The sequence below is a fragment of the Oryzias latipes genome, chromosome 16 (assembly GCF_002234675.1).
Source record: "Oryzias latipes chromosome 16, ASM223467v1".
Classification (NCBI taxonomy): Eukaryota; Metazoa; Chordata; class Actinopteri; order Beloniformes; family Adrianichthyidae; genus Oryzias; species Oryzias latipes.
In genome coordinates this window covers 11,301,280-11,322,047 of record NC_019874.2, presented here as the reverse complement: position 1 = coordinate 11,322,047, position 20,768 = coordinate 11,301,280, and the positions used below count along the sequence as shown (strand labels likewise).

Sequence of the window (20,768 nt, the reverse complement as noted above, 5' to 3'; positions counted from 1 at the left end):
CAAATACAAGTCAGTGTGTTATTTTTCTAAAAAGGTGCAGTAAGGCATCTATGGGCTGTTGTCGACCCAGATGGCTCTTTAAGTTTTGTAGGACGCAGATCTCTGATCAAGTGGGACAAGATATTTATCCTAAAAATAATAGATAAATACTTCATGCGATTTTTGCAGTTTTAGTAGGTGAGCACATACTCAAAAAGAAAGTAATAGAAAATTTATGTTTGTACATATCCTGACATTGTCTTAAGATAAAGATTTTGCACAGTGCAATTCCCCAACTTTTCCAAAAACACACAAAGTAGCCTGTGTTGTAAACTAGTGCTAAGAAACAAACTCAGCAAACATCAGCAAACACCGTTTCCCAGCAAGCAGCAGTCATAAAAAGGAGTACCCGTCACCCCCTCAGGGTGATGCAGGCCTCCTCCCCTCCAGACAAACTTTACTTGTTAATTTTGCCTGTGACAGTTGCTCAGCAGGTCTGTTGTTAACAATGAGACAAAAGGTGCGGTCTTGTAAACAACGGCGTCAATCGTGTTTGCCTCACAGCTGCAGCGTTCAGACGCCACAAACGTGTCATGGAAATTCTGAGCTCAAAACGGCACGAGGGAGAGAAATGTCAATTCCTAATGAAAGCGTTCAGAGGCATTTTGAATGACGGCTTGGAAAATTTAAAGAATTAAATTAACCTGGCAAACATCCAGATTAATTCTGCTTTTGCCCCTAAACTTCCCTTCTTTTCTTTTTTTTTGCCTTTTCAGGGGGGAAATCGAAAAAAAATTGGAAAACAGGAGCTGTCTGTGCTCCATACATCACAAACAGCTGCTTATATTCAAGTTCCTGTTAATACAATGAATAATTCATTCCTAGATAAACACATGCAGGAGCTACACTTATATCTCAGTGGCAGATAAAAGAAGACGGTGAAGAATTTACTTCGTTAGGCAGAAATGAAAAGGTCACCGCCTGAGATGGCAGCTAACGAGGATCTGTCAGCTCACCGTTAACGTCAACATCCTCTGTATTCATTAAAACTCCATCTCTGTTGCAGAAATCACTTTGTTTTTTTTCTGTCTCGCTGAAAATTCATTTATAGAAACGGGGCATCTTTTCTGTGAAGCTAAAGTTTAGCCTGCAGTGAACTGTGCTGAGCAGAGAGGAGGACTTCCAGCTGGGAGAAAAGGTTAACAACTTCACACACTTTGGTGTAGCTTTTTTATCAGACATTAAAGACAACAAACTTATTAGATCTAATTAATTATTATATAGCTTACTTTGGCTGTTTCTGAACAACTGAATTCCACTTTGACTTGAATTTTCCCATAAAACTTTGCTTACATTTTCTCTGTTTGATGAGTTTTAAATGACATTTGGTTCACTTCCATGTTTTGTTGCACCAGAGTAATGTAAAAGCTCAATTGTTTTTCTTTTTACTGCTAGTATGCAGGATAATTGGTTTCTGCACACTTCAAGACGCCCATAGGGACATCAGAGTAACGGAAAATATCAGAAATGTTCATTGTCAAAGCTCAAAAGGCTTTTGGATTAACATCTGATTGATTCTTAGCCCCTTGTTTTTAATTCAATCCTAACTTAAATGTATATCAACTGTATTTTTACAGAATTACACACATTGAAGACAATCAAATATGATCACATTTTTTGGGGAAAAATGTCTAAATCAGTGCGTCATGTCCACTCCCTTATATCTATTTATAATATCACCCTTTTTAATTGAGTTTTTTAAGGATGGACCGTTTTTACTTTTGTATTTCTTCTGGTTTTCATCAACATATTTGATCCTCTAAGACTGTATTTATTATCTCTTAAATATAAGAGCTTTTGGATGAGTTGTGGAAATGCAAGGAATCACTGCCTTTTTATTTGTGACAAACATAAAGTAGGTTTAATTCACATTTTTGAAAGCCGTAAACCAGGTTGGGCCCTAATGAAAGAAATAAAAACTTATTTTTGGTTCTAAAACACAAAATTTGACGCAAACCACACTGTAGTTTTCAGCATTAATGTAAAACGTAACATTCTTTCAATACAGCCGCCATGTTTTAGTAAATAGAAACAGATTCCTCTTCTAAGGTAAGGCCCCTTGAGGCCTCCAGCTGCCGACTATCTGCACAAACTAGGTGAGGAGATGAAGATGGACTCACCTTCAGCTCTCTTTGGTGACCAGCACTCTCAGGACAGAAAAAACTCCTTGGTTGCTTCAGACGTCTGTACGTCCAGCCCCCTCTTAACTTTAGGTATTTAGTGTTGGAAACTGTGGAAATTTAAATTCAAAATCACACAGCAACGTAAAGCCTGATAACATGCAAAAGACTAGATCTGTTTTTCCTTGAGGCAGACAAATCCCAACCTTCTCTGCTGCTCGCTCAGTCGAGTCTGTCAGCTCAGCAGGTGCAGTAGTGACATTTATGTGAGCTTCCCCACAACCTACAGATCAGCCGTGGGGACTGCATTTCTTTTTCCCAGCATTCCCTGCTCTGTCATGCTCCAATTGGATGGACACACCTGATCCAGGTGATCAGCGCTGAGCAGAGCGATGAGATCTGGACAGCGTGCAGATACAGATCCTTTTGAGGCCTGGACGTCCCCACCCTTCATATAAATTCAACATTACCTTCCATCCCACGGATCATCTTTTGATCAGCTGGATCACATGGATGTAGTCGTCTACAGGTGGATGCATCAAGAAACGCTGTAACAAAGTCACCAATCTGGTACATCTCACCATTAGTCTCTCAGTTCCGCTGACTGTTTCATCCAAAATAACCAAAACAAACAGCTCAGGTTGAAATGTATTTATTGACTTCTCATGTTTCTCACCTCTTCTTCCTGCTGCCCAAAGGACAAAATGGTGGCTATGGCCTTCACTTCCTGTTTGAGGGTTGGGCATAAGGAAGCACAGGGGGTTTGGATTTGTTTGATTACCTTTTTGGTTTGTAATGATCTGAGTTGTTCATCTATTTATGCCTGTTACTTGGGATTAAAAGGGGTTTAAATGTATAGTTTCCAAGGAAACTGCAACTTTTGTTGTCAGGTTTTTTATTGCTTGGTTAAAAGGACTTCCTTCCTGGGCGAGGCCAGCCAATTAACCATAGCCCAAAAAAGAGAGAGGACCTAGTGTGAGATAGCATGAGTTGTACAGCCAGTGTGGGTCTCCTGTCCAATAAAGAGTTCTGATCCTGTACTTTATGGACATCGGCCTCCTAAGTAAGATCCTAATTAAATCCTAATTTAAGATGAATTGTCTTTATATATGTCCTCCATCTTTAGGAAAATGCTACTAGAAAATGATTTTAAAAAAAAACACAAATTTTTATTGGAGAATGTCTTTCATGGTTCTTAAGTCTAAAGCCTTTTAAAATTTAGAAGACTTTGTAACGTGATAATTTAGGAAAGGTTTCCTAAATCCTAAAAAAATCATTTGTTTTTCCTCACTTTTTAACTATAATAATGCTATTTTTTTTTTTTTGTCTTTCTTTGAGGCACATTGTTGAATGACTGTCATACATATTGTAAAGCTACGTCCACAGCGAGCATGTGACGCGTGTTCAGGAATGCGCTAAACACGATCAGGAATGCACATTTAGCTAACGGTGTTTTGGAATGTTGCTAACCGGGGCTAGAAGCTAGGTGGGAAATGTTGAAGCCTTGGTGTCGTATAATTCCATCCGGGTAAAAAATGCAATTATTAATTCCTCCCTAATGATCAATTTTCAAACGGTGGACACTTCCGTGAATTAAAAGGAACACCATCCATCCATCACTGCCAAATCCAAGTCCCTGATTGGTCAAAGTGAATTCCACATGTTCAATGAGGTCGCGTTTTGTAGGTAGAGCCTGAAAACGATTGAAGAAACTTGCGTAGCTATGCGCGAGTTTTGAACGTGGAAGCATGAAACGCACGTCGCCCACAGCGGTGAGAACGCAGCTTAAGATGTCCTCCTGGCAGCTTTTCTTCAGGCACGTCCAGAAATTCAGCAAGTTTTCTGTCTTCTAAAACAGACAAAAAACCTTTGTCACTCATTGCGTATTCCTCTTTGGTCTTTTCAGCACCACTAAAACTTTCTCCTTTATTAGAGCTCAGACCACAAAGATTCGAAAGCACTCAAGTCCGTCAAATTAAATCACAAAACAAACACAAAAAGCAAAGGCACAGTAAAGCTCTTTTGTTTTGTCTAAAGTTTTTCAGTCTCACATTTCAGCTGCACAGATGACAAATTTACAGCAGCTGTCGCTGGGACAAAAAAAAAATCTCTGAACTCCTGCTTTTATTGAAAGCAACCGAAGTGAATGATGCAAAGTGACAAATGATCTTTGGATGGCGCTGCCTCAATATTTCACAGTAAGTGATGATGGTCCAAATGTAAAGGGAGTCGCTGCGTCCATATTTCACTGCAGAACAATGGAGTCGCTGACATTCACAGGGAGGAAATGTGCTTCCAAGGCATCAAAGGAGCTCCAGGATGGCTGCAGAAGAAAACAGCTCGGCTAGATGGATCTAACAAGCTTCACAGCTGCACAAATCATTTGATCACCTAATACAAAGTTGTCTGAGTGTGTGACACGCATCGTTAGGCCATGTACTACAAAGCTGCACTGTGTTACGAGTCTGTGAGAAAGAGAAAAACGCATCTACTCTATAAAAAGTACATGCATGTATCTGTCTGTCAAATCAATGTATGACATGCCAGCTTCCCTTGTTTCTAGCTTATATGAGGCTGTGTGTGTGTAGACAAGAGAGCGATGAAGACGAAGGCAAGCGACGCAGAGATGAGTCCCTCCTGTGTGCTCCAGCGGCATCACAGGGACCTAAAGACGCCACATGAGGCTGCTCTGGCATAAGCAGACACATTCGCAGGAGACGGCAAAAAAAAACATAACAAAATTGAAGGATGTCATTGCGCCTGGAACAAACACACACGCGCTGATAAAAGCGCAGACACAGTCACACAAACATGAGGAAAAGGAAAGTGGGACATGCAATACTGTTTAGAATCCATCTCCGAACAGTAGATGGCGACGGTAAACAGTAGAAAAAGAACAGGAGAGGAAGCCCCTCCCTGCTTGTTCAGTGTGAACACCACGGGTAACCGCATCACATGCCTGGCGTGTCTGTAACTTAAGACTATGATAAAAAACAAACTTTTTTACCAACTAGAGCAAATAAAAACGGAATAAAAAGTGGCATAAATGACTCAAGACTATGATGCTGTATCTTACACTTATAATATTAGGGCAGAACAAATGGATTCATTTAATTATAGAAAAAATTATAGGGAAAAGATTAGAAGAGTTGAGTGGTTAAGATACTCAATAAGAACTCTCCATTTCTGGGTTATTAAGAGAGATAAAACTAATAGACACCTAAATCATGCACGCTCTTTGAAACGAATGTAAGTCTGACTGTTAACGCGACCAATGCATTAACGTAAAGTGTTGGATAAAGGCGCAAAATCGCTTTTCTTTGCGACAGAATCAACCGATTTACGGTAATTTGGTAAGCTCTTCACGAATGGAAAGTGTGCTCTTCTCCACTTTGGATTCTGTTGGAATTGCGTTAATTACGTAAACGGTTGAAGAGTTACGATATTTCCAAGATCTTCAACACTGGAGCTAGAACTGGGTTACTGAAGGGGATAAAACTAGACGATGAGACTAAAACCATTACATTTAGCTAAAAACGAAAACTAGAATAATACTGAAAGATTTCATATGAGTAGGACTGCACAACAGTGCAGTGGTTAGCACGCTTAATACAAATTTTAGAAGGTCCTGGTTCGAATCCCGGCTGAGTCCTTTCTGTGTGGAGTTTGCATGATCTCCTCCTGCATGCATATTCTTCTGGGAAATCAGGGTTCCCCCACAGTCCACAACTATGCTACATGAGTTCTGTAAACAGCATTGATGATTTAAATTGTCACAAGGTGTGAACATGAGGGTCTGTGGTTGTGTGGCCCCGCAACAAACTAGGAAAAATAGTTTGCACCTTCATCAAACAGTGGCTGGGATAGGCTCCAGCAGTTCTGTGACTCCCAGAAGGGATTTTGAAAACAGTTGGATGGATAAAGTAAGACTACATGGTCCGTTACTCAAAAAAACTGATGAAATTAACACTGCCACTATCATCTATCATCTGACTTAATGTATTTTAGACTTTATGAAATGGATCTACAAGAACAAGAGTCATGTTTGCTGTGTGCTTCATGTTCTCCTCACACAGACAGCAGCTGACAACCAGCGATTGTTTCATTAAAGTCATGCATCATCTGAACAAAGGACCTGCAGGTCATCCCATCTCTTCCATGACGTCTCCATCATCAATGAATTCATTTTCTAGTTTGGTTTTTCTTGTTTGAATTCATTTTCATAGTCAGAGGAGTCATTAGACAATCTGGATTTTTTCAATCTTTATTGCATCACACAAAACACTTTTTAGACGGCAGTTAAACACAATAAAACAACACAGATGATAGAAACTCTCAAAAATATTCGGACTGTGTCCTTCTCAAAACTGAGGGCTTTGAGAGAGAAAGGACATGTAATCAAATAAAATACGGATGCATTCTTTAGCTGCACAGCAGTTTCAACCTTCAAAACCCCCCGATGTTGAGTTTTGTTTAGCTTCTTTGTGAACTGTTCCGAAGATGTAAAAAAATAAAATAAAGACATTTCAAAACAAAGAATGTAGCTTTCAGAGAAAATCCATCAGTTTGTTGCAGATTTTGAGGAAAAACCTAAAAATGATATCTACAATTGAATTAAAACATCATTATTTCTCTGTAAAGATACAAACGTCTTCTGTCCCAAAGTTAACGCTACATTAGAGGAAGAACTCAGTACAACTTGTCAATGATGAAGGCTAAAAGAGCAGCAGCTACAGCAAGCCCGATCCCCAGCTTCTTCAGTGCTTCTCTATCCACGCTGAAACAGCCAATCAGGATGGAGGATGAACCGCTGGTTCCACGGACCGACTGCTCCTGCAGGGAGAGCAACATTCTTAATTCCCATCAGGATCAACTGTTACCATTTCCCATCCTGAGCCATGTCTGAATGACACAACCTTGGATGGAATCAAGTGACCACATAACAAACTGAACGCACAACAAAGAGCCCTGTTGTGGTTTTTAAGCTCCTCAGTAGCAGAGGTACCAGATGGAACCTTTATGTGTTCATTAATCTCAAACACGACTGAAAAACAAACAAACTCCAGGATGACCAGGTGAAGTCAAAGATGGCAGTAAGGAAGGACCCCACAACCTTTTGACATGAATAATACGCAGTAATCTGAAAGCAGGAGTAGTCATTGGTGACTGTCAACCCGACTCATGAGAGTACAAAGGAGGAACAGATTTAATGTAGGCAGACGGATTCAGTTTCAGAGTCAAGTGCACACTCTGGATGAGGTCACACTTTGAATGACCTGCTTGCATGAGATCAGGAATTCCTATGCGCTGAGAACATTTAGTAAATTATAAAGTAAAAGGGCAAGACAACATACCTGACTAAAGGCCGTGTCGCACGGCCACTACGTATATTTTGAGCATTTTGCAGAATTGAAAATTGTTCATACGTAAATATAGGTGGAAAAAGGGAGAAAAGGTGTGGGTCTTTACGGGAAGTTTTGATAGATGTATCACGAATGGACCACGTTAAAACCACAGAAGTACGAAGAATCCACGCAGAATAGACATAAATCAACACACAACATGAACCGTGTGTGGTCATTGCGCTGTTTATATGCAATTCAATAGTGATTCGATGATCAATTACATGATATTAATGTTAATGTTACATGTGCGCTATATACATGATATAAACGTTATACATCGGTGGTACATGCATGAAAAGTCTTTTACACATGCATGGAACAGTCGTGGAAAACCACTAATTTAGGTATGAATCTCACAAAAATCACGCCCACTTGTGTAGAATCTACATAATAATTACGTATAAACTACATAAAATACGCATAAACTGCACGGTGGTTAGCGCTCTTGCCTCACAGCAAAAAGGCCCCCGGTTCAAGTCCTGGCTGGGGGACAAGAAGAACACAACATCAATGGGGGACCTGTCTGTGTGGAGTTTGCATGTTCTCCCCGTGCATGCGTTGGTTTTCTCTAGAATCTCCGGCTTCCTCCCACCGTCCAAAAACATGCTTCATAGGTTAATTAGCAACTCTAAATTGTCCATAGGTGTGAGTGTGAGAATGAATGGGTGTGTGATTGAGGACATTCCACCCTGCAACAGACTGGCGACCTGTCCAAGGTGTCCCCTGCCTTCGCCCACAAGTGACCGGGATAGGCTCCAGCAGCCACATGACCCCGAAAGGGACAAAACGGAATAGAAAATGAATGAATGAATGTGTAATTCTCAAACGACCAAACATTTTGAACAGCTCAAAACCGAATTCACGTAAAGAGCCGTTGGCTTAAACGATGGACATCTGCGCACACTTATGAATTACTTCTATTATACGTATATCAAAGAAGGCCAAAATTTTACTTTGTGGAATATTCGCAAATTCTACATAGTGGCCGTATGACACGGCATTAAGACTTTACGATTTCAGACTCGGGCTGCACGGGAGTGTAGTGGTTAGCACTCTGGCCTCACAATCTCTGGTTAAAGTCCTGCCTGGGAACTTTCTCTGTGAAATGCATGTTTTTTTTCTGGGCAGGGTGTGTGAAATGCTAACACGTGGCCTGTGACATGCGTTGACAACTGCTTTTTCCTTTACAGATCTAGTCCAACATGATTTATGTAGAGCCTGACAGCAGTCTTAGAAAAAGGTGCGTAAACACACATGAACGCGAGTATTTTGAACACGGAAACCCAAAATGGGCATTAACTCAGCAATGTCCCTGGGCGCATATTCAATGTGTGGCCCTGCAACAGACTGGTGACCTTTTCAGGGTGTACCCCGCTTGTGCCCAACAGCAACTGGGATAGGCTCCAGCAACCCTGTGACCCAAAAGGGATTAAACAGGTTTGGAAGAGTGACGGACGGACGGATGGACGGACGGACGGACGGACGGACGGACGGAGGGAGGGAGGGACAGACAGATAGATAGATAGATAGAGATTACATGATGCCTTCACTATATTTGAGGACAAATATGTTTTCTTTAAAGGATTAGAAAGAGCTAAAAGGGAGGCCACAGACAACAAACTGTCACAGCTAACTAAGATAGAAAAACAGAGGAGGAGGTTGGTACTCAGCTGGCCTCCTTAATATATTTTAGCTGTTTACATAGACTAATTTGTTCAAATGAAAATCAGTCCATTCCTACTGTCTGCTCCTGAATTTGCTATAGTTAAGTTGATCAAAAGATTTTTTTTTTTACATGAGTGTCTAGTTTAAAATAGTAATAAAATGAGGTAACACACCAAACAACAGTTCCTCATCTTCTTCTTTTTGACACATGAATTAGCTTAATCATTTGACTCTGCCTTCGGTTCCCAGTGGAATCTCCATTTTATTTGTGGAGGTGGGCCGCATTACCGCCTTTCACGGATCACTGCCGTTAATCATTATCTATCTTTAGAAATGCACCTATTAGTGCCTCTTGATATTAGGATCCATCGCCGTGATGGCGGTGTTATGAAACAGGAATCTTTTCCTCCTCTTCTTCACCCTCTGAGTTTCTCCATTACCCCTCTGGAGCCTGTTAAGATTTAGACAACAGTAATAAAGTCTGTGTTTTGAATGTGCTGATCTCCCAGACAGCTTGTGGATGAAGGTGTTCATAAAAATCCGCCATCTGCTTGTGCAGATGATCGTCACTCAGTAATGATGCGGTAATGCGGGTACGTGTGCAGCTTTGCATGGTGCCATTATTGCAGATATTGAATAGATCAGGTAATGAGAGGATTCACATTAATCAAGGAACATTTTAAGATGGTAGATTTGAAAGAAACCTGTAAATATGCCAGTTTGTTTCACTTGAAGGCTCAATTGTTCAGTAAACATTCCTATTAAGGTGTGCTCTTTGCAGCAATTACTGTTTTGGACTTCATTAGAGAGGTCAGCGTTTTTGGTTTGTTGCTTCTTCTTCTTCTATCAGTTTTTCTAGCTGCTGCTGGTGTTTCTTTGCTAACAGTCTGTGTTGGTTATGGGCTTTCTACTCATCAATGATCTGATTGGACGCTGATTTGTTTTTACATTGTTGTATGGAAGCGTGATGGATTCCAAGGACGAACCGACTGATTGCTAATCAAATAAAGAGTCAGAGGATTTGGTCATTTCAGTTTAGACGTTCATCAAATGGTATGAGAGAGTTGACACGCAACATTTGTGAGTGGAAATCAATCTCTATTAGCTGGAGGTGCCTCGTGGAAATCTCATGCGAAGCAGATGTTATTACGTTTTATATTGTGTCCGGGTCTTGTTTTCTTCCCAAACCAGTGGATGTCTGTCCTGTTGTTGCTGGCTAACAAATGTATGGTAGTCTTTTGAACCTGATTTGTTTTAGTCTGTTAGTCTGTCTGAGACACACAGTCTGCAGGTTCTACTTTTGGTCCCTTGATTGTAGTTTCTTTTTTAAAGCAGATAGCTTTTATTATTCCTATGGCCTAAACAGACTAGAGCTGAAGGTTTTTCTCCATTTTCTCTTAGAGTAGTTTAAAGACTCAATGAAAATGGTGTTTTTAAAATGTTCTTTCTGCATTTTTCTGATGATGGAGGACATGTATAAAAAAAAAAAATGATTTTTTTGTTATTTTAATCAGAAGCAGATGAAAAAATAGTGTTGGAAAAAGCTTGTAGCTGTGATGTAAGAAGCTAAAGTAGGTGGGGCACAAACTCCCTGCTCTGCTCCATTCTGATGCATCCGCTTGTAGATGACTGGATTCATGTCTGTCTTTGTTTTTCCTCGTTTGAGCTGGCATCTGGATCAAAACTGTACGACTGGATTGGTCCAGTATGGCTCGCCATTTTTGTTACACCAGTAATGTTAGGTTAGGGGTGTGAGGGGCTGTAAGCTAGTGGGAGACAATGTAAACAGAGACCCCTGGGGATACTAATGGCACTCTGTACGAATGATGTCCTAAAAAAAATAACACGCTTTGGGATTTTGGCAAAAAAAAAAACATAATCATACTTAAAAGATTGCTGGGAACGCTTTGAAATATAACAAAAGATGAGGGGAGTGGGACTTTAACCTAACACAACACGTCAGGAGTTTCTGCTTGAAAGATACTTTTGTTGTCGTATATATTGTCGTCTTTCACTTCTGCTTCCCATCACGTGACTCCATTTGTCAACCAGAACGTAGGTACCGATTCCCCCTACACATTGCCCTCCTACCCCCAATATATTCTTCACTCACGTTAACTGACTACTACCTGCACTGACTCAATTCCTCTGGTCTGCCTCTACAAGCCACTTCTCCCACCACCACCAGCAGTAAAGAAAGTGGACTCATCCACTGACCCACAGCCAGTTTGATTTGATTTGCAACTTATTTTGGACTACTTCAGAAGCCTGCACACTGGCTGCTCTCTGCCCAGATCTGCACCACACTGTGAAGTCAATACATCAACTCCAGGAAAATGCCTTTTCTCTACCATTGACTCTTTAGATCCAGCAGATTTGGATCTGTTGATTTGGATCTGTTTTAGTCCATAAAGCTGTCTCTTTCTTAAATATTAAAAAAAGTAAGTCGTGTAAAAAGTGCCGTAACATCACCAAACATAACATGGCGCGATGCTGAATAATGTAGCATTACTTTAAGTTGCACGATGAAGTCAAATGACTGGAAGGCCAATGAAAGATTTATAAAGTTTGCAGTTTGGAGTCATTATATCATGGGTTTTCTGACAGATCAGGAGTAAAAATCGCTGCAGAGCCACCAATTTGTCCGTGTGAGAGGAGGACGGGGTCCTTCACAGTGGTTTTGAGACATTTTCAACTTTAATTACAAAAGCACTTTGAATGTTTTCGAAGAATTCAGAGAAAGAGGCTTTTAGTCTCTCAATGATCTACTCCTAGAAAGGTTTAAAGTGACTTGGTTGTTCGAGCTGTAATTGAAAGTACCATCAAGGTTGACTGTGTGCGGGAGTCTTTCGTGTCATAGTCGTGTCACTTGTCTCGATCATGTAACACTTCTAATGGTTTTCTTAGAAAACCTGCGCCATTTTGCTAGTGGTCTTTGTATGATTGTGCTGAAACATTCCACTTCTGCCAAACTTTGGTCATTCGAAGTTCGTCTGTGGTATCTTTCTACGATACCCTTTGATCTTCTCAAAGTTATGTTATCATATAAGAAAGTAAAGAGGATACTTTTGAACAGGTGGGAATCTACAACACCACACAAACTAATTTCCTTGAAATTACCATGTGCTTGAATTTCTCTCAACATTTTACCCCTTTGACCGCCAGCTAAAGATTTACCTATTATTCTACAATTGCTAATATATTTTCTCTGTAAATTCCATGTGCAGCACCACAGAAGGAATCTTTTGGTTTTAACTTGTTTTTGCCAAAATTAAATGTTGAGTCAATTCGATCATCTTTAGATCTATTTTTAAGAGCGTTCACAGTGGTCTTTAAATTATGTTTATGCTGTTTTTAGCCCATGTTTTAGGACACATTTTCTGCAGAGCGACTGTAGTTTCTTAGAAGTTCACCTCTGAGTTGTGGTACTGTTTGCAAGAAGTAAGCCCACCTCCCCTTCCTGTGATCCATCTGTTTACACGCTTTTTACAATGCATTGATTTACAACACTGTAAATTAAGACATACTCATAAATTCAAAGTTAAGAATAATTTCTTATCCTCCATCATCAGAAAAATGCCACAAGAACACGTTAAAAACACCAAAAACACAATGTTCAACAGGGTGGGTCATTAAGTAAATAAACGAATGAAGGAAGTTCCATCATAGGTGGAAGCTGAAAAGTTGCTAGAAAGTTCTCCGGGCGACCCACATGCAGGTGTCTGGACCTGCGTGGGCTCAAACACCTGCTGGCAGGTACGGCGTTTGCATGTGTCCGAGGATCGGGGCACGCCCACACGTGTCGCACTCACGTGTGGTGAGCAGCCGGGCAGCGTCTGTCCTCTTCCCCCTCGACATTCCTGCCGTTCATCTGTTCTCTCTAATGGCTCCCAAACACCAACCAGCACCCTCTCCTCTTTTTACTGCACTGCTGTCAGTGGTTTCCTCTGTTCCGATACACAAAGCGGAGCGGATCCTGTGACCGACTACGCCTGGGTGACACATCCATAAGTTACTTACAGTAACTTCAGACACAAAAGGTGGAGGGGGAATCAGTTACTGCGTTCTCGTTGACACATGCATGCTTGATTAATCTAATGCTGTTGTCAGACTCCCTCAGGGAAAATTATCTTGTTTTTTTTGCCCAAAGAAACTATCATGTGTATTTCTGTTTGAGTGTGTCATGCTGGTAAACAAAGCAAGTGAAACTGTGAAAAATTGCAAAGTTCTTCTCAGTCAAATTGAACAAAAATGGCCTACCTTTTTAAATTTTACCAGGAAAAACATTCTTAACAAGTCAAAACCCTCAATAAAAGTAGAAAAAAATGGAATTAAAACAAAATCAATTGTTGTCGTCTTAATTCAGAGGAAAGGCCAAGATGAATATTTCAAGAAAACTGGGGGTGAAAAAGTGGTTTATTTTGAGTCGAGGACGAAAGAAAAGAAAGAAAAGCAACACTGAGTACCAAACTGATTATCCCCCTCTCTGCTGACAGGCCAAATGCACTGCCTTCTTCTTGATGCTTCTATTTATCTGTCTCTCTGCAGGTGTCTTTTAACAACAGGGTGCCTGGAAACAGACTGAATAGCACAGCCTAAAATCTATTACTAGTAGGAAGGATAAGTGAAAATCCAAGTGCCAGTAGGTGCATGTCAGCACAGTAGGAAGAGACAAGGGGAAAGGAGAAAAGAAGAAGAAAGGAAGTAAAGACAGGAAGGAAGGGAGAAGGATGAAAACATCTGAGATGCAGCTTTAAGCTTTAGTTTCCCTCCTGCGTGCTGCGACACTTGTGCATTTATCTGTGGGGAAAGGAGCATGTTTATTTGACTTTGTGTGTGTGCAGCCCTGTGTAGGATAATGCCTGTCTCTCTGCTCGCAGTGGTAGAACAGACCAAAATACCCCCCCCCCCCCACCCCCCAAAAAATTATTGAGCTCTGTGTGCTCGGAGGGGGAACCATAAAAGTCGAGCCCAGCAAGAAAAAAACTGAAGTGGAGGCCTCTCCAATGTTTCTGTGTCACTTCAGAACAAACACGATTGTTCCCGTCCAACGTGTCCGCCTTAAAATGATGTCTGGTACAGCCATCGTCTATATGAGAACTGGACCGAGTGAGTGGGACGTCACCCAACGTCACTTACTTCTGGCTCCGATGAAATGGTGTCAATTTAGTCGCCATTTTTTTTGCAACACGGGCGCTGCCATGTCAGACAACATCAATAAGCAGTGATTGGTCTGTGTCAGTCTGAGAATGTGCCCGAATTCCTTCACTACTTATAGTGCGTTTGCCATACAGTAGGGCTATCCGAAATCTACAATTCCAAAATCCAAAGTCTCTGCATCCATGCTCAGTAGATTGATGAATATAGACCACAATGCATTGAAATTGAATGATTTTGTTATGAAGAAAAAAAAGTTGGATTTTAATTAATTTTTTTATACAACCATCCAAGTTTTTTTCATCCTCCAAACACAGTGGATTCATAAATATCCTTCGTAAAAAGCTCATACTTTTGTTTTTACAATATAGTATTTTAATGGGGTAGTTATGGAGAAGGGATGGACTTCAGACATTGCTTAAGTCAACGTTTCTATAGCAACCACTCTAGCCAATCAGGAGCTTGTTTGAAGGCCACGACCCCTTCCACTGAAAGTGGGCTTAGGAGAATCTCAAGCAAACGTTTAAAATGCGATTAAAAATCTTTAATCAAACTTCTGGATTGTTCAATGTGGGGGCCAGCTGGCACCACATGCTTTCATTGAGGCACGAGGCAAATAAACTCAGGCATGAAGATGACTGAGTTTATTTCCCTAATAGAGGTCTGGGATTTTGACTTCTTGGAACCAGCAGGTACTTCCTGTTTGGATCGCGAGTGGGGGGGAGTGGTCACTCAGTCCAGTTCTCCTATACAGTCACTAGGTACATTCTTGCCCGGTGTAGAAAAACATGTAAACTGTGGCATGCAGAGCAACCAGAGAGCACAATGCACGGTGGTCACATTTCTCAATGAGCCTTGCAGCTGTTAATGTCCTTCTTTGCACGCAGACTCCAGGGTGTGTGTGTGTGTGGGTGTGTGTGTGTGTGTGTGTGTGTGCAACGGGCTCCTTGGTCATGGTTGACTCAGCGATGCAAAGTGACAAAGTGCGGGGCAGCTGGAGTTCCAAGCGTGAGCAGAGGCTTTTGTAAACACCATCGCCGATGCTCCTTCAAACCCTAAAAACACTAAAACTACTCGTGTTACAGAGAGCAAGAGAAAGATGAATAAATAGCAGGAGCAGTGGAGGACGACCTTCTCAACTTTCCTCCTCGACAATCAAAGGCTCTCACGCAACAGCATGCCAGCAGACAGAGCAATCTGTTGTCATTTTACACACAAAAGATCTTAATCCAAACATCAATTTCAGTTGCGATAGCTCTGTATACACACACAGTGTGTGTGTACACATGCGTATTCTGATTCAGAAACACCTCCAGATGTACACAAGTTCACTCGACCACAACTACTCCACTGTGTACAAAGCATAATGACAAATAATAAGTGTATTTACATTTTTCGTTAAACATGAACCCACTATACAATCACATGAAGAGATGGTGGTAATGCAGATTTACCCAGAATGCAGCAGAGACGGCACATAAATCTCTGGCAGAAACATGGGAATTTGGTGAAAGCAACTATTTGCCTACAAAACAGAACACTTCACATTTTGATTCAACTTACTGTTTCAGCCCAAAAGTGAACACTGAATAAAAATGGAGGAGAAAACAAAGCGTCCTCAACAGACCCTCAAGGCATTTGCAGTGAGAACTCAAGATCTAATCAATGTCCACTAGCAGGAACAGATCACAAATATGTCGCTGGAAAACTGTATTCACTGTTTTTCTGACTCAAATGAACCACTGTCACGGTTCAGGGAAAGTCCTCTGCATTCCTTTGATAGCAGTTAAAGTAACTAAATGCAGAAAAGAAATTGTGCAAAGGAGCCATGTCACACATAAGATGAGGAAAAAGCAGGCTAATGTCGCAAATAAGGCAACAGTCTGAGCATTTAGTCGCTATTTGGAAGTATTTTGACCATGATGTCACTAATAGGATGTAGAAAAAGTTTAACTACAGAGTAAGACTGGGCTGTTTGTGTACTGTTGGCAGATACGTTCCATAAATAACCTTTAATTAGGGAAATCAGCTAAACAAGATTTTCAGATGTTTAAGGCTGTAAAGCCCCTCACCACACACGTTTTACACTTTCTCAGACAGACATTTACTCTGGCAAACTGCACGTGCAGCATCTATACAAGAGATACGCAGCGGAAGAGATTGGTTGACCAGATCAACAGCCAATCAGGTTGTAAACCACAGTGCGCTGTTAAAGACAAAAAAGACCAAGAAAAGCATGCAAATTCATGCTGATAAAAATCAGCAAAACAGCGGATCCACAAGAAGGTGAGCCGCAATATACACTGAATTTCCCTTTTTTTTCCTGAAACAGCTCTGTTCAGAGTAAATCCTGCCTCTGGCACAGTCACCGCAGGGACAGATTTCCAAATAAAGTACACTCACATTTTTTATTCAGTTTATTTAATAATTCACGTTTAAAGATCCTTTCAAAGTGAAACAAAATGAAATCAAAGTCTATTTACTATTGTTCAAATTTGATACAAATTATCTAAATTTAGCAACCTTTGTTTTGTTTTTCGACCAAGACATTAGGTCTAATACTATGTTTACAGGTACCTGCTATACACGGTCTCATGAACTCAGATGCAGCTCATAATGTGTTCACACTGGACCATTACCGGGCAAGCAGGGAGTGGCAGGGAGGGGCTGCTTCTTCTTTTTGTACTATTTACCAGCGCATGTCTGTCATCTACAGTTAGAAGAGGCTTGGTGCTTGCAGCGGGCGAACTTTGCTAACCTTTCTTAGCCCTATTCCGATCTATGAAAGACTTGGTGTTATACGATTCTAGCTGGGGACAATCCGCAATTATATTTCTCCTCCATGGTCGTGTTTACAACGGTTGGCACTTCCCTGTTTTGAACAGGATGTTATCCACACGTCAATACCAAACCCAGTACCCGATGGGTAAAAATTCAGCTGTTTGGCGTTAAGCAATGCCGGTTGAATTTTTAGCACACGTCTAGTGAACGTCTGGTTTGCATATGGAGCCTGAGAACAAGTGGCGTAGTGACGAATGAATGAAAGGGCTCTGAACACTGAAGCAGGTTTTAAGGCTTTTACATGGACTTTTCATTTAAAGTGGCTGCTTGACTGTGAGTCGCCTCAGCCAGTGTGAACGGACAAAAAAATGGGCAAATATGTAAGGGGAAAGCAGATAGCCCGCACTCAATTTTAATATCCGTAAGCCCATAGAGCAAAAATGTCCATGCAGACTTTTTATGGGGATGATGTGGGTGAAAGGTCATGGCGAACACTTATACAAACACATAGGGGTAAGTTAGGTAGAAGTAGGTGAAACGCAGGCATGTCGTACAAATGTTTCTGCACAACAGGCTTGTTAGTGCTGTTCAAATGATAAGTGCGTGCTCCTTGAGCAAAGCCTGACTGTAAGAAACTAGCATATCAGAGTGTGGTTTGTGTATCATCCATCTAATGTATCGACCATACACCGCAGTCATTAGGAAGGTGCCAGTACATGTACCTTCATAGCAACTAGAGTGCGGCATTAGGGCACCATATGGCAGCATCACCCATATGTCATAATTAGCCTTAGGAATACTTAACGATACACTTACCACACACACAACAATGGTACGTTCCATGTCCATGATGTCCCTAAAGATGGCTGAACGAGCCTCAAGGGAACCTTCAAGACACACCCGTCCCCCCTTCCATGGGTCCAGACAAACCAAAAACCCAAAGCACCCAGGTGCAGGTACATGTGACTAAGGCTTATTGTGAAGTCAAGCTAAAAACTCTTCCTATACTGTTTACACTGTTGCTGTGGTGCTGCTCATCTCTCTGGGAAGGTTTATTTTTCCCCCATTCATGACAATAAATTCCTTCCGGGAAAGAACCCTGTACTTCATGTACAGCTCGTGGCCTTACCGATTGCCAGAAAACTAGCTTCCTTGATGACAAACTTTGAACTTTGCCGCATAAAACAATCTATCCAAGGGCAAATGTGCCAACGGAAAGGCAAAGCATCTACTTGAAGCGTTTTTCAACACAGCATTTTTCAAGCAATTAATTTGAATCAAAGTGCAGCACAAAACCGTTCCATGTTTCACAGCTTACAGCTATTACTGATCAATGTTTTGGTAATGAAAAGATTTTTCTTTAAATAGTGAAAAAAAAGGGTCGTGTGAAAGAATTCCGTCTTCTCTGCAAGCTGTGGTTCACTATGATGATTGGTATTTACATTTTATTTTTAATACTAAAGTTTGTTTAGAGACGCTCTGAGGATACAAATCTACTCAAGTGCTTGACTGAAGCTGAATTCTGAGGCACTTATAATTTATGAGAGATGAAGTGTGCAAAGCTGTGACAAAAACAGCTATTATGAGGAAGAAACGTGAACCCAAACTAGCTCCGTTTTTTAAGACAGATGTCAAAAACAAAGTCCAAAACAACTTTTGAATTAATAGTAACTTCCATTTTTGGAAGATTTTTTTAAATGAACCTGATTTCTTGACTAATGGAAAAAATGTTCAAAGAACAAGTAATTACTTGTTCCAGTTACCCCACACAGCATCATTAACACTAATGAGAAGGCCCGCTGTGCACTTAAGGACGGCAATTCTAAATAAAATGAAAATCCATGGGTGATTCTCTGATTGAAGCGTTTAGCTAAGGGCAGTTTATTTACATGAGCCTGGAGAATTATACCTGCTTTCAGATTCCTACTAAGAAATAGTCTGTAAAAGGAATTTTCTTTCAGTTAAAGTATCTGCATCCTCCATTCCTGGTTCCCAGGTAGAACTCAGTCTGAGGGGAGCTAGGTTTGACATTCAAACCAGATAAAGCTCTGTAATGCGATTTGACAAATTAGCTAAAAATAGTGAAAATAGATGTGCATGATATTTCTTCCTGCTTCCCTGACTTTGGTGCATCACTACAGGGCGTGTAATACAAGCTGGCATGCTAAATGAAGTGGTAAAAATAGATAAGCCTCCTGTTTTGAAAGCAGGACGAATTGTTTGCTGCTAGAAGAAACAAAGTCTTGCAAAGACCAAACAAAACCTTTTGACATTTTGAATTAAAAGTAAAAAAATAGATTTTAGAGGTTTAACTACCAAATAACCGGAAAAAAAAAAGAGAGCACATACTTTGATTCCCTTCTACCGCACTTCCAATACGTTTGCCAAAGAGAAAACGCAACATCAAAGCAACAAGCCATAACAGTTGCAACCCAGGAAGGGTAAAAAAAAAAAAAATTCATTGTGTTCCAGGCTTGTGTTTGTGCTGGAAGTGTCTCACACAGCCAGCGGCCAGCCGGCATCATGACCATGCGCGTGCGCGGATGCTCAAGAAGCTGAGCGTGTTTTGGCTTTTTATGACCAATGAAGTATGGCAATGTAAGCAAGATGATGCAAACTATAAGCAATCTAATCCACGGTGTACTGGACAGGCTGGCCTGACCACATCAGTGCTACATTTCCAAATATTCATTAAACTGCAGGTGATTTAAGGTCAGAATACACACTTGGGAGTAGAACATAAAAAAACACCACATTGGGCTAAGGTGATAAAATCAGCTCAAAAATAAAAAAACAAAGAAAGAGAGAGAGAGAGACAGAACAATCACAGATTTAGGACTATTTGTAAAAAAAAGTTTAGGGGTTTTATCTTTATATCCATATAAAATACATATTTCTACTGTAAATCAGATAAAACACAACTATCATGGAACTTGGTAGAAAAATTCTGGGTCATAAAATGTATTTTTTTCTTAAGAAAAAAGAAAAATATTTTATATAAAAAATACCACTGACCCCTCAGGCCCAATGGAGAAGGCAGAGCTATCAGTCTATGCCAAAGTGTTGCAGCGACCAGGTTAATGACTACCAGAAGCTTCCCCAGTAGGAAAGCTGAGATAGCAGCCACTTCCATCAAGACCCACTAACACACTCTTTCCCTGACACCCTCTCAGTTTTACCTCTGAAACCTCTTTGGTCCCCCAAAAAAAGAAAACACAACAGAAGAAATGATTAAATACAGAAAGGCTGCCCTGATTTCCCAGCAAAAGGATATAAAGTTTTAAGCTAAAAGATTGTAAAGTTAAGTTCTACTACTCAGCTATTTCAGAAAATAACTCTGGACTTGCATGACTTGGACTTGCATGACCATGACCATGAAGCAGCATAGAGCTGCTTCATGGTCTTATCCCCCCCCTCCCACTATCACCCCCCCCCCCCCCCCCCCCTCTAGCATCCCTCTCTCTTCTTCCCTCCTTTCCTTTTCCGTCCGGTCCAACGCCAAAGATTCTCAAACATGATTGAAATTAATAAAGTTTGGCCTCAATTACAAAAGGGGTTTATTCAGTCATGCCTTTGGTTTGTCTGAAGATTAATAACCCCT

The 20,768-nt window shown here is 40.8% G+C and overlaps 1 protein-coding gene across 4 annotated transcripts in view; it reads right to left on the bottom strand.

Moving 5' to 3' along the window:
• Positions 1-6,407: 6,407 nt before the first annotated feature.
• Positions 6,408-20,768, bottom strand: part of cdkal1 (CDK5 regulatory subunit associated protein 1 like 1) — a 259,064-nt gene continuing 244,703 nt past the window's right edge. For all 4 annotated transcript variants that reach the window (XM_023963815.1, XM_023963816.1, XM_023963817.1 and 1 more), the window contains one exon: positions 6,408-6,992. In XM_023963815.1, coding sequence (XP_023819583.1) covers positions 6,849-6,992 — 144 coding nt within the window. In that variant the 3' untranslated portion in view covers positions 6,408-6,848. The remainder of the gene's footprint in view (positions 6,993-20,768) is intronic.